Source organism: Camponotus vicinus, unplaced genomic scaffold (assembly GCF_025532165.1).
Source record: "Camponotus vicinus isolate PSW18456_S1 unplaced genomic scaffold, iyCamVici1.0 SCAF_1, whole genome shotgun sequence".
Lineage (NCBI taxonomy): Eukaryota > Metazoa > Arthropoda > Insecta > Hymenoptera > Formicidae > Camponotus > Camponotus vicinus.
The window spans coordinates 36,614,654-36,630,247 of record NW_028141945.1 but is presented as its reverse complement, the minus strand read 5'-3'; the positions used below and the strand labels follow the sequence as shown (position 1 = coordinate 36,630,247).

At 35.4% G+C, this 15,594-nt stretch overlaps 1 protein-coding gene across 3 annotated transcripts in view; it reads left to right on the top strand.

The window, feature by feature from the left end:
• LOC145964731 (zwei Ig domain protein zig-8) overlaps nucleotides 1-15,594 on the top strand; it is a 125,087-nt gene that overhangs the window by 105,911 nt on the left and 3,582 nt on the right. For all 3 annotated transcript variants that reach the window (XM_083087792.1, XM_083087782.1, XM_083087776.1), the window contains exons 5-7: nucleotides 1,159-1,378; nucleotides 6,175-6,358; nucleotides 14,493-14,635. In XM_083087792.1, the coding sequence (XP_082943918.1) occupies nucleotides 1,159-1,378; nucleotides 6,175-6,358; nucleotides 14,493-14,635 (547 nt within the window). The remainder of the gene's footprint in view (nucleotides 1-1,158; nucleotides 1,379-6,174; nucleotides 6,359-14,492; nucleotides 14,636-15,594) is intronic.

Genomic DNA, 15,594 nt, shown 5'->3' with positions numbered 1-15,594 from the left:
TACAATAATTCTTATCATTATGAATAATGCATTAAACGATTGTCGATCGTCGTAAGATTGTAATAAAAATATTAATTGCGCTTTGCGAAGGCAAAGATACAGAGAATAAAATTTGAATTCTCTGCGATCGGGAGAATACAATTTCTTTTAGAGAATAAATAACAATGTCAGAATGCACTCGTATATAAATTCCGTAATATTGCATGAGAATTGTCGATACAACTGAACAAAACCGAATACGTACCTATTTATACACCTGTTGATATTTTATTTTGTGCTTCTGGAATCGACCAACAGTTAGATAATATGGCTTTGAAAAAATACTCAATAATCTGATCTCGATAGATCCGAGATAATTATAAAATCAAGGAGACATTTGTGTGTGTGCGATTACTAATGACATTGCAAATGAGCAAAGAATTATAAAAATGAGTCGCGGTCATATAAGTTTCTGAGAAAGTCTTAATCAGTTCACTGGTACACCCGAAATCAACGTTTTGTGCCAAAATTGGTGAGAACAAATAAATTCGTATTTTACATGAAAGTTTATCTATAAGGGCTTTTTTGCGTCGCTGATGACGAATCAAGGGTCGAAATTTCAAAATTCAAAATGGCGAATCCCATATGACGGACTAATTTTATTTCATTATGAAGAAGATCAAATTCGATATGTTCGCGTTTTTGCGAGTCTCTTATGATGAATCTATAGACAAAATTGCAAAATTTAAACTGGCAGATCCAATATGGCGGTTTCTAGTAATTAACTTTGATATTCCATTATGGAAATATATCACACTCGGTATGTTTTTTGGTCACAGATAACGGATTAGTTCAAGACATTCAAACTTGAACATATCGAATTTGAATCTTCTCTAATGAAATAACAAATATAATAATGGAATAACAAAATTAATTCACCATACTAAATCCGCCATTTTGAATTTTAAAATTTCGATCCCAAATTTGTCATCAGCGACCCGAAAAATGTGGGTGTATCAAGTTTCATGCAAATCCGTTGAAAATTGGCAAAGTTATTCATAGTGGACATATATATGGGCCATTACTAGTTGTGGCACTTTTTTTTGGCCATATATGGGCCATTACCAGTGAACTGGTTAAGTGAAACTCAATCACATTTTTACCAATTTTAAATTACAGGTATCCTGGGTGCGACGACAGGAGAGTGGCGAGAAGATGAGTCTGCTGACAGTGGGTCAGCAAACATATACGGGTGATTCAAGGTACACCATCGAATTTCAGTATCCAGACAACTGGCGTCTACGTATCAAGCGTGTTAATAGCAGCGACGAGGGCCAGTACGAGTGTCAGATCAGCACCCATCCGCCTAAATTCATTTACGTTAATCTACACATTAACGGTAAGTGATAATGTGGATCTAATGTAGAGTTAATATCGAGTAATATCAACGTTGAAATTGCAACTATGAGAATGTATTAAAATTTAGTTAGTTGCGCAAAAGAGAAAAATCTCTGCGCGTTTACATTCGCTTTGAATGAAATTAACGTGCTTTTTGCACACCCCTGATTCAAATTCCACGTGTCATTTGTGAATATTTCTAAAGGAATTCCTTTTGAGCAATTTGACACAATTATTTTATCCTCTTAAAAGGAGCGCAGCAAAGAGCGAAAATTTTTCTACTATTTATTCTCTCGGAGTTTACATGTCTCTTCTCTCCATTTAACACCTTTTTGTTTCACCCGCGTCGTGCCTGGGCTTGAAATGAATTTAACGACGTTACGACGAATAGGAATGTAAAAGAAATTAAATAGTTGAAATAATTTGTGATGTAGATTTTTCTTTGGCTTCTAAACGAAAGATTATTTGATGAAACGCAAAAAATTATATCCTTTGAACCATAGTAAGAATAGCTGAATATAAAGTTTTATAAATATATAAATCACAAATTTGAAGAATAATTAGTAATAAATCCAAGAACCGAAATAAGAGACTGAGACACGATAGAAAGTCTTGCTCCCGAAATGTCTTGAATTTCTTTCTCTAATGTCGTGCTTATTTAAATTGGTAAAAAAGCCAAGAAAAAGAGGCAACATCTCTGGCGTATACGTTTCGATTCAATAATAACGATAAAAGATAGAAAAGAAGTGGAGCTCGAATTGTGAAATTTTGCTAGCAATCGAATAAATTGACTTGGTGTTCTTGCGGTTGAAATCGCTTAAAAGGATAATTGAAAACGAACCTTAGCTGAGATAAACGGGAACAGGAAAGAGAAAATCCACGTTCTGTCCGGTTCAGAAGAACCGGTAGAGCAAAGCGCAAGAACTTTATCTCGCTCTAACTCGAAACGAAATTGAGATGTGTCGAGCCATTCGGCAAAATGAGGGGATACAAGAGCGAAATGGTAAGTAAAAGGGAACTGGAGCGAGAAATGGACAATGGAACGGTTGCGAACGGCAGGAAGATTTTAATAAACATATAGAGGGGACACAAAAAATCATATAATTTTAAAGGCTAACAGTGAACTATAAGACTGTATTTTCTTTGGAAACAATAATCAATCTCAAAAGATAAAAATAAAGATAAGTAGCGATTTTTGTTTATTCAAAAAGTTTCAAAATTATAATTTTAGAAAAAAATTAATAATCAGCACAATTTTTAATTGGAATCTTTTTGATTTAATCGCATAGACTCTCGAAAAAATAACGTGCGTACCAAAGATTCTACTGATTCACTTGTAGATAAAAATGTTCTTCTCGAAAACAATACTCCATTCTTCAAAAAGTGAGACTAAAGATAGGTAACACAGTATCCGTTTATTAAAAAAGTTTCAAAATTATAGTTTTATCAAGCACAAGAAAAAAATTAATAATCAGTGCAATTTTTAATTAGAATCCTTTGGTCTAGAGTCATATATCTCCGACTCTCGGGAAGATAACGTGCGTAAAGATTCTAATGAATTTATTTATAGATAAAAATACGACACTGTACTGGTTTTGCCGGATCGCATAAAATTACAGGCTTAAAGCGCGAGGAAAAAAAAGTATTGGAGAGCGGGTTTTTTCTTGTACTTATTTCCTGCTCCGCGCGCCTTTGCCAATGTGAGATTATATCGTAAGCTTCCGCTTTCCTACGTGGGGTGAGACGAGTGTAGCTTCCTCGTGTTACAACGGGAAATTTCCTAACGCGAGTTCAAAGGGATTATCTGCTTAACGTTCACCGCATTCTTATTCCGGTGCGTTCCTCCATTTTCCTCATTAATTTGTCAAAATAGTAGCCTTTGTCGATTACTTTTTGAAGGAGCGTCATATATATTTATTTTTTTAATACAAATAATAATAATTATTATTATAATCTTTTTTCGTCGACAATGTGGTTTTCATTTTTTTCTCCTTATTATCAAGATCGTATATTCGATCTTCGTACAATTAAAGTTTAATCGTTTCGCGTTGCAAGCGCCTTTGTACGCCCGGTTTTCACGCGATCCTTTATAACGTGGTTCGATACATCAAATGCCATTGAAAGAACATATCGTATCGTCGAATCGCCAGCTCTCATTGGTCAGCCGGTATAATCAATTCTCTTTTTGTATCTGTTTAACTTTGAAAGTTAAATTGCGGCGAGCACAATTGTCTATTGTGCGAATCTTGCAATCGCGTTTCAACGATATATCGCGTTTGCATCGTACAATAATTAACGCACGTGATGTGAATGCATCCCGTCCGACTATTGTCGCACGTTTCAATCGATTATCGATGCTGTTTTTGGATCGGCGTGGGAAAATTACAGATTATTACGTACGTGAATGGACATAAAATGTGAAAAGAGAGAGTATCGATTTTTTGAGCTGCGGACAATTACATAAATCAATTCACATCTCGAATGAAACTGTCCAACAATTATTTACAATTAATGCGATACAAAATATAAATATCTGAAATCTATAATTTTTTTAAATCTTTAATTTTTCGGACGATTCTCGATACAATAATAGAGAGATGATTTACATAAATAATCGGGATATCAATACTAGATAATCACAAATACAGAGAAGAATGCAAAGCAAATAATTTCGTTCGCTTGATTGGACACTTACATTCAAGGAACGTCAAGAGATCTTCGCTTTTGCTAGAACGAGCGCACGTAAAACGAAGGATCAACACTTAATCTAGAAGAGAGGAGGCTGAGACTACGCGAGATGAAGTAGCCGAGATTTTGGTATGCAGCCCTTTCTCCTCGACCTCCATCTGTCGTCTGTCTTCCTATGCAGCCAATTTCTCTGACAATTTAGTCGACGCGTGTCCTTTCCATCCAAGATGTTAATAAAAGGAAGAACGGTAGAGATTTAGTGATTACAACATATAAAGAATTTTATAGCTAATATACAACTTACTTTTCTTTTCGAGTTTAAGAGCAAAATAGATGATGTGCCTTTTTAGATTCAGTTTTCACAGCGAGAAATCTTCAAGTTTTATTTCTCATGCATTCTGCGATAAAAATGAGATACGAGTAAAAATTTCTTTGCGAGTTGATATTAGGAAATTTCAGTTTTTCATTGAAAATAATTTCTGCATAAATCTTACTCGCTTAATTTATGATTAGACATTTCATGTTGCAATAATGATAAAATTCAACATAAATAAGTATTTTTTTTTTAACTTCTGGTTGAAGTTTTATTATTCGTACTAACTGCGAAAATGTGCAATATCTTGAAATTTGCGAGCGTTAACGTAGAATTATCGGGCGAAGGAGAAAGAAAAGGAAAATGAACGAAAAATATATTTTCATACATGGAATAGAGAAAAATTTTGTATCACGTGGCGTAAAAGCAGGCGGAATAAAACGTGGCATACCTCAGATAGGGAACGTAAAGAAAAAAAAAAGGCCGAGGGAAAGAGAAAAGGGCAAGCGCGAGAGAGATTACATTTTCTGTGGTATTCATGAGGTCAAGCACTAGAATGGGAGGGAGGAGGATACTGATCTATCTCCAAAACGTTTCTCTTTTTCGTGATTTTTCTTTCGTAGCCGTACGTTCTTTCATAGTCGTATGTTGCCCGGTTTCATGGGCGCGATACACTTATGCCAAGTAAGTAAACAGGAATCTGGTATCAGGGAGAAAGAGAGGAGAGAGAGAGAGAGAAAGAGGGAAAGAGAGAAAGAATGTTGGAAATGGTCCAGTTCGACGAAAGACATCGATGGGAATATGCGAATGAATTGAGCTCGATCACGTTTGGGTGCTCGATCGTGTGGACAACCCAATGACGTCAATATGAGAGATATTTATTGGCCCATAAAGTTAAATATTTGAAGTCGAATTCGATATAATCCAATATTACGCTCGTATATACGGCTGAATTTCATGACGCGCAAATTGTCGCGACAAACTCTCAGCAAATAATGTTGATGGCATTTCATAGAATATAAAAATCTTTCTCAAGTAAAAAGATTATCAAGTAAAAGGATAAGTATAGATATAAGATTGCATATATATCAATAATAATAATGATGTGCGCTACAAAATAATTAACTCACATAACATCTAGTTTTAATCGATTATCTCTTTAATCTTATTAATTTTGTCAACGTTAGTATAACTTTTTATTGATACGATCTAGTCCTTGAGGTTTAATATTTCATAAATTTTACATGCAAAACTGCAAAAAAAATATATCATGTAAATTTTAAAAATGAAATAAAAATAATTTCTTATTAATACAGATTTGTTGTGAATGAATTAGTTTGATACGTTATTCAGCAATGCTGGCATAAGAATAGGATGATTTTTTACAAGAGATATATGCTTCGTACAAGATAGATCACGCATATACAACTTTCGTGCAAGCTATGATGCTACGATGTTTAAACCAAATGTAGTACGTACTTTTACTTCAATATAGTGGCTCCAAACTTCTTATAAGAGGATAAAAACTTTTAGGAAAATGTGCTCGTGAAGCGTTCTTAACTGGTTACGATGCCAATCTTTTTTTTCTTGATCGAAAAATTACGACTTCAAACATAGTCGAATATGCAAAGAGATAACAATGCACTCTTGAAAAGTATACTAACTACTCTATTTCCTCACGTAAGAAAAGGTATCATTATTGTTGAATTTCTCTTATCGTTTCGATATGATTATTGACATGATTATAAGTCGGATAAAATTTATTGAGATTTATTAACATGTTTTTCGAATTTCAGCACCGTCCGTCCAAATAGTGGACGCTCTAGGTGAACCATTGCGGGATAAATACTATGAGGCCGATAGCACCATCGAACTACAATGCGTCGTGCGTCATATAGCGATGCAAGTGCAATACAGCGTCGTCCAGTGGCTTCACGGCAACAGAATCTTGAACTATGACACGACGAGGGGCGGCATCAGGTAACTCAAACGTTCTTAATATCGCATTCTTTTCCTACTTCTTAATGTCAACTAGAGCTCAAAGACAAGTCTCAATTAAACCGCCCATTAGTCAACTTATATCACATTGTAAACGACATTCTTCTCTGTCTAGCCCATTTATTAGACATTTGACTCATTAAAATATTAATATATTTTATCTTGTGGCTGTTTATGCACGAAAGACAGATGCAAAAGACACATAATTTTAGCCGCATAAAAAGATATATAATATGTTTTAGATGTATGTTTCAACGAAAGAGAAAGAGAGAGAGGAGCGAAATACGCGAATAGGTTTTTACGCTTAATAGCGCCATTATATTCGAAATTTACTTGCGCGAAGTCATTCTGATTCAAAATGCTTCTCGGCAAATACAGGAAATGTATAATCTAAACGTCAGGCAAACTTGACGCGGTTATGCGAATGCAGTGTAATTAATTCACGAAACTTTTCCTTGTTTGACGAGCATTTACGCGCAGTTGAAAGACTCTGTGTCAACTGGCGGAAACGGTCCGGAAAAGTCAAATCTAGATCGCGCGTGTAATTCTTACTCCTTGTCCTACGTCTGAGATCGTCTGGAAGCGTTTGAAAGCTACGGAGCGTTAAAAAATACGACTCGCTTTCATTGCCGTGAATTATATATTATTATAGATTCCTGCAAGAGTTGGCTTGAAACAGTAGAATTTCAACGGACTGATTCTGAAGCATAAGAATTCATTATCCGCGATCCGTATAATAGCGAACGGACTCGTTCAGCTGTCGCGCTGAATAAAACTTGGGCGGAAATAAGAAAAAGGCGAGGGAGCAAGACACGCCGTCGCGTATTAAGCTTCGTTAATATATAGTTCACTTTACGTCATGAATCAATGAGATATGGATACAAAGCATTCCATTATGCAGCGTATTCCGATTCGTTTTCAAGTCGAGCTTGAAAATTTCACGAAAGTCGGAAGAGAGAGACTCGCGAAATTTTATCCCATTTATAAGTTGTCGCGTATTCGCGTTTTTCTTGTCTCGTCCAGCATCGCTTTTGTTAAATATGATAAATGATGTAATTTATCACGCTGAATTATGTCCACCATGGAATTCAAAAGAACCGAACAAAACGAACATTTGACTCATAAGTGCGCACATAAGTGTGCAGCGAGTGTTTTTGATAATTAATGTACTTTACTCTTGTTATGCGAGAAGGATCATCGAGAATTTTAAATTCTTCTTATCTAATTCAAATACACTTTGCGCGCGAATTTTATTATAAAATCCATGAAAAATAAGCTGCGTCAAAACTTGTTAGCGAGAGCCATTCTTTGGGGGAGGAGAAGTTTCGGAAAACATCGAGAATTTACATTTCTTGCGTAAAACTTGTAAGGGAATTTATATCTGCATCCCTCGCAGCGAACGATAAATGTCATTGCTTTCAATACGCCTCTCCTCGGGCTCGCGAGAGAGATTTCCTCGGGCCAGGATGCAAGAATTCCCGAAGGAGCCGAAAATACGTGCCGGTACAGCGCTCACATGGAGCGGTTGTACACGGCTGATGATAGCAGCCGCGAAAGCTGGAACGGCAGCGTGTCGACGAGAAAGGCTTCGGGTTCAGGGGACTGGTTCTTGGTCGAGACCGATGCTTCTGCGGGCCCGTTCTGACAGTAAAGTTAGACGCCGCGCCGGTGAGACACACGGCGGGACAGTAAATGAAATTAGTTTGCGTTGCGCGCTTCTGTACATACGGACGACCGTACACGAGGTCGTACGTCGTGGTTCTCGTTGCAACGAATGGAATAGCGTCCCCCTGCGATCTCCACCCGGCAGCCATGCAGCACCGACGCTAAATATTTTGCTCTGTCCGTGACACATAATATTAATTAGCGCCCTTTTGAGAATCTGATTAAGAGTAAATTAAGTAAAAATTGTCTTTTCATGAATTGTAAGGGCAATTTTACGTCTTTTGGATTCGATGTCCATTATTCCTATTCGCTTTTAGAATCTTTCGTCGTTACGACAATTTTTAAACTTGTTTCGGTACCTGTGAATGCGCGTTGTACGAGTTGACCTCGGCTACATCCTGTGGGAACCGATGTCAAATATCGTTTTCTCTCTCCCTCTGTCCGTCTCTCTCTCTCTCCCGCTTTCTTGTTCGCTCACATGGGACGTATGACTCTGCGTGGACCACAGACCGTAAACATGTTGCACATAGAACTGCTGCAGTGCCATGGCACTCGTTTTCCCAACGTAACAGCGTCTGCAGGGCCAGGCGAGAATTATTGCTATCTCGCTTAATTTAACCTTTCGTTTAATTAATCACCCAACGTCAACCCAGTCCCCCTCCATAATTTAACGACGCGTCGCTGATGGCCTCGTATTTTTAGATACCTCATTGTCGGTTCCAGTGCACCAAAAAAAGAAGACGAACACTGTGATATTCTGAAGAATTTTCGTTAAAAGTAAAAAAGAAGATAGTAATTTTAAAATGAAATTACGTCTTCATCGTCGATGAAATTAAAAATGCGCGATACAAGACGCGTGATATATAAAAATCTAAAAATAATCGACATCTAAATTAAAAGTAATATTATATTCGCGTATTGCGTGTGTGAAGAGAATCGTACAAATATGCCCTTTAATATGTAACCTTTTATCGACATTTAATTTTCTAAAAAATAATAAGTACGAATACATAATAGAAATACTGGCATTAGAGGGGGGGATTGTCAAATAAATATTTTTTCCCTCTTTATTTTTTAAGTTTTTTATGTCTATTTTATTTATGGCTGAAGAAACACAAATAAGTGTCAAAACATTTTATATATTAAAAGTTTTCTGACAATTTATCCACGTCTTTAAAAAAAACCTTTATTAAATAGTCTTTCTAAAATAGTCTTATCTAAAATAGCCTATTATATTCGTACTTATTAATTTTGCCAAACGCTTTTCAATATAACGAGTTTTTCTACGAGTTATATTTTTTAGTTCTTTTATTTTTAATAAACAAAGAAACCTTGGATTATCTTGTTTTCCAATAATGTACATGTTAAGATGTCTATTTAAAAACTGTGAACCTTTACATATGAATGTAAAACAATTTGTATTACATATTATACAAGAATAGAACGCGAGAAATTTTCTCGTTTGAGATGTTTAAGAAGAATATTAGTTTAATTATTCGTCAAAAAATGTATATTAATTTCAAACTAACCGTTACTCTATAAAGTGGCGATATAATCGGGATATAATCAAGATTATAGATTAACGGTTAATCGAATTAGTTACAAGCGCTATTCATTTTAAAGGCAACGCAACAATGGATTTATTGCGCTTAACATGGCGTTTAATCCATTAAATTACAGTAGAACCCTTGACGGCGTTAACGCTCGTGAGACATAAGGGGTGAAGGGGAAAATAGCATTTTATACAGTGTCAAATTACATTAAATTTTCGGGATCGTAATTAAACTTCCAATTACAACGACGATAGTAATGCACAAAGCCATAGTTGACCGTTGGCGTTAAATCGAGTTTTCCGCGCCGTCGAGAATTAACGTTATGTTTACGATCTATCTTAATTTATCCGCAATATACGTTTAACTTGACCCAATCTACGTCGTGATGAAGAACATATCGCTCGCCTGGATTTATTAATGATCTCTCTCGCACTTTGGTTTCTTTTGTCAAGGTAGCAGCGATCCATCAAGTGCCGGCTGATTCTTGCACGCGATGCAAAATTAAAATAGAGAATAATAAGACAATTACAAGAGCGTATACTAGAGAGTATGCTTATAATTTTTTAATATTCCTCCATCTTCATAGTGGAATTAATTCCGACTTTTACTTAGGTTCTCTTCAGTCAACGACAAGCAATTAACTTACAATTAGTTGCAGGGTAAACTGACAGGCAACTGAGCCATCAATATACATCAGTACCCGAAGACACTATTTGCCTATAAAGTACCCAATTTATTGTAAGAAAATGAGCCAAGAATATTGAAAAATAAAAAGAGAGACAACCAAGAGCAGATTGGTATAGGATCTATGTTTGCGGTGACGGCAAAGATATGAAGATCGAATTTTATAATGAAGCGTACTCAAATCTGTTAGAAAGACAAAGGAAGTGATACATAAAAAACTATGTAAATTTCAGGAACGTTATATGAATCGCATGCTAAATACAAAAGAGGAGAATGTATAACTTCTACTACTAGAAAATTACTATTTGATTCTTTTTTTTAGAATTATCTCAAATAAAGCTCTTTGCTATTTAAAATCCAGAATATAAGTTTATATTTTATACTTTAATATTATATTTTAATTAATATTATATTTTAATATTATATTATATTTAAATTTTTTATATTATTAATTTATAATTTTTTTAATATTATATTTTAATTTTATATTTTAATACTTTAATTAAATTATATATATATATATTAAAGATAGAATGAAAGAGGGCCACTCTAGAGCATTTAAATTTTTTAATACGTACATTTTTCTGTGCAGTCAGAAACTAAAAATAAAAAACAAATCATAATTAGCTTGATAAATTGTCACTCCCATTTCGCGTGATTTTCTACGACGCCATGCACGAGGATACTAATAGATTGATCATTGAACTTATTTACATAGCAAATGCTGCATCGGCAAAAAGCGCATTTGTCGCTTGTCGACACCGTTGTTGAATGATAAATGACTACTATTATACGGTACCAATGCGTTTCGACTGATTGCATCGTAGATAGAGAAATAGCTAATCGCTTATACCGAGTTAACAGCCGCATCAATTCATCGATCAAAATAATGTCCCGCGCAATTAATCATTATTATTTCAGCTGCGTATCATGTGTGTTGTCAATTTCCGAGCGAAGTCGCGAAAAAAGCAATCAAATCTTCATGATCATCTGCTGCACGTTATGCAAAGATGTGTGGGAAACTCGGATTTCACGTTATCTTAAATAAGCCCATTAGCAGAAAAAAAAAGATGAAATACGAGGCTAACAAGATTATAAAGGAATATAGATGTTTTATTCCCCCTTCCCGCCTTTTTTCCCTCTCTAAACAATGTTTAATTTAGTATGCGATTCTCTCAATGTTGTAATTATTCCGTATATTTCGCAATACTTGGCCCATTGCCATTTATCATCGTATTAAAATTGCCACACATAGAGCAAAATTTTCACCAGCGCGACATTAATCCTATTACTTAACTAAACCTAGCACGCAGCTCGACTTTATTCGCAAACGCAGTAAACGCGCTGGGCGAGATGTTGAATTATTTTAAGTCTTTCCAAATTAATGTAATAAATTAAGACAAAAATTATTTATAATATAATGAATCAGAATATATAATATAAAGATGCCATATATTAATATTATTTCCTTTTACTTATAACTGTATAGAAGAATATTCATATCTATTTGACAAACATTATATTAGACTTAGCAGTTTTTTTACATTAAAACATTATATTAGATTTAGCAGTTTTTTTAAATTGAAACTAAATATTAGCGCTTCCTAGTTCGCGTTTTCGTATCAGATTAATTGTAAGCGTCTTTTCTCGCAAAATCCTAGGTTGGCTGAATACAGGCGTGGGTGCTCGACGTCGCGGATAAACGAGCGATCGTCTGCCAGTGCTCAACCGGCCGGAGGTAACGAATGCGACAAATTGCAATGGACCAACTTTTTCGATTAAAGTCTCGGCGCGATTCAAGACCGCTTTTTCCCGGTCACGGCAAGTTTCCACTTTCAACGACACGCAACCGGGAATAAATAAAGGCGCTCCCTTACGTTAAGGGTAGCGAAGGTGGAGAAGCAGTTGTCAAACAGCGATCTTTGTCTCCCTTGTGGGATTCATGTTAATCGTTGTAAAACGTGGAAGCAACGACGATCACGGAACACAATAATTACAATCGCATGGGATCGCGTCGTAAAAACGATACTTTGCGACAGAAAATTTTAGAACTATCGGAATTCGATTAAATAAAGCTAACAATAAAAAGTTGATAAATAAAAAAGCTAATAAAATTAAATTAAATTAAATTCTTTTTCATTAAATCTATTCAAGGAAACTCAAAAATTTCACATGTACTGAATTTTAGCTTCTTTTTTTTCTTCTTTTTTCTTTTTTTTCGTTGACATTCTTGTGAACAAACTCGTATAAAAGTTATAGCAATTCAGGGTACTACAGATAATATCCATCTTGTACCGAGAGAAGGTCAAAGTTTAAATACAAGCTCCTTTCGGAGCGATTCGGCGCACAGTCGGCTGTTAGAAGAAAACGCAAGGGGACAAGTTTTCGTTATCAAATAATACTTCAGAAACTTGTATTACTCTCGTAAAGAACGTGTAGGAACGCATGACGACAATACATCCAGGATGATTACAAAAGTATGCGATTTTGTTTCGCGTGGTCACGTCTGTATAAAGTAGGGTAAAAAAGAGATACTAAAAATTTGTGAAATATTTATCGAACGAACGTCTGCCACTCTAACGTCAAGTAGTCTTTAAAGAGCAAATGACACATATAATTTATTAAACTAGCCCTGACATATAATTTAACACGATGACGTTGCCAAAAGTCGGTGAAATTGTCCGGCAAAATTATTAAAAAAATAAAAATACAGTTTTCAGAATTTACATTTATTTAAATAAATTATATTATTATATCATTATAATTATATATCCAGTTCTTTAAGAGGGAAAAAATATTTATTTTGTAAAGAAATATAATTATTATATATTTTATCAATATGTATAAACCATACATATATATCTCTTAGTATTTGTCATTCTACGCACCATCTGCAACCCTGTCGTGAAATGCTCACTCGAACGGTCTTGCTTTTTTTTCCACTAGTTTCTCACAAAAATAGGAACGTCAAGCGCGAGAGCAATTTTCCGCAAGACGTCTTTGCAGCATAGCTTAGTTGCACACGGAAACCGTTTTCTTTCTCGAGGAACCGGGTATATTTTTGCCTGCATTTAGCACACTTAAACCAAGTCGCGTTGCATTGTTCGCCATTCTTTTCACCTCGAAATGCGATTCCGTGAAAGACAGGTCTCGTTACAGATATTTCTGCATTCAATGGTTCATGCAAATTCGACATCGTTTTGTCGATAACGAAATAAATAGGAGATTCATGTAAGAAAATGATGATCGGTAAAATTTTATCGACGTCAAGTATGCTGGAAAAATAGGAAATCATCAAGAGCTGCGCATTTGCGCGCAAATTATCTCAAATTTCGTGATCAATTTTCTGTTCCTGACAGTTCTCCCTTCCCTCTCGCCGGCAGAAAATCACGTATATCTTCTCCAAGGAAATATAAGCTTTTATAAGCAATACATCATGGTTCATACATCATTATTCTACTATCGGAAGAAGCGAATTCCCGATCTACTAAAAAGAAGCTATTGTTGATCAATATAAAATGTATTATCAAGATAGGAGTCCGTATACTTGGCGCAAACATTTATTCGACGGAGTTTATTATTCGGTCTACTGTTGGCACAGAGAACAAACTGTTCTCGCGAAAGCTGATAATTTTGGCTCGATTTGCAATTAACTTATCTTTCCCTTGTGTAAGAAAACTGACGAGAAAAACGTGCGAAGTACGAGCGTGCGTTGGTGGGAGCGAAGATAAAGAAAAAGACAAACACAGAGAAAGAGAGAAGAAAAACGATTCAATGGTGATGGAGCGTCGGCGATTAGTTAAGACAAAGAAGCGAGGCGCGAGGTGAAGAAACCGGCGAAATGGAGGAGTTCTCGTTAGCCTTAGAAGATTTTCTCTCCCTTGGCGTGTTACTGCGATTTTGCGTTGGCAGCTTCAGTCGAAATGAACGAGAGTATTATTGGACATATCTAATACAATCACACATATATTTATTGATCGTATCTTTTAAATAATTAATTATAATTAATTTTAATTAATATAATTAATTATTTAAAAGATATGATCAATAATTTTAAATAATTAATTATTTGAGATACAAGTCACAATAGTAACTTGAAAATCTGACATGTGTAGATTCTGATAACGTCAGATTCACATAATATGCGATATGAAACAATATACTGGAGAGATTTTCGACGAACACTTTCGAATCGGGATTCATATGTGTTGCAGCGTCAAAACGGATCTGATGGAAGAGGGGGCCAATTCGACTCTCAGCATAGCTAAAGTCGGACCTACGGACAGCGGAAACTATACGTGCCAGCTTACCACCCTGCCGGACCAACCTGCGACGGTTCATGTGCACGTTTTAAACGGTGAGGACACTTTTATATTTCGATATTTTCTCGACACTCTCTTATTGGATTGCTGTCGAAATATCATCCATTCGATAATTTACTTGCATTATAGATGAAATATACAAGACACTGTTACCTGTCAATGTGTCTCGTTCAATTTAAAATTGCATGAAATTTGTGGAAGAGCCTGTCCTTAAAATATTATCCGCTGACTCGATGGACAGCTCGTAAAAGCTTGTCTCGAACGATTCGATGATAACATGCTGAGAAGCAGACTGGCGTCAGTTTCCAAGAGAGAAATCGTATCGCGAGTTTTAAATTATTGATAATGTAGCTGTCATATAGACTCATATAGACTATTTACTAAAGTACGTACTCTTGTAGCATTTAATATTTATCTTGAACTTGGATTTTGCGCCTAAAGGTCCTTCAGTATTTGATCCTTATGAGTAAATCCGGGATGTCGGAACTTGTTGCAAAGGATTTTCTTAAAACGCTTTCGAACGCGCGCGAACTTTACGACGGAGCTAAGTACGCAAGTCAAATTTACCAACTACGCGAACAATCTTTGCGTAGCTTTGATGTAGTAATATACTTACATATTATAATTTTCAGGCTAATCTTTATCAATATCCTTCATCGTATTCCTCTAGGAGAACATCTTCATCGCTTTAGTGTAGCTATCTCCTTTTTTACTAAATCCTTTAATGACTGATACTTTACTTGCGAAACATTTCTATCTTTTTACCAAATTAAAAAAATTAGAAAAAGATGAAGAATTATATTCTTCATATCTTCCAATGCTGGAATAAAATAAATTCCAATTTTTGTTGCATTTTTTTCCGACGAAATATTGAAGATACGAAAATATATGTCACAGCCAGAACATCTCTATCTCGCGAAAATAACAGAGAAATTCGCGTGACACGATCGTCCGATGATGGATCGTCTCGCGACGAGACTCGCTTCGCGCGATA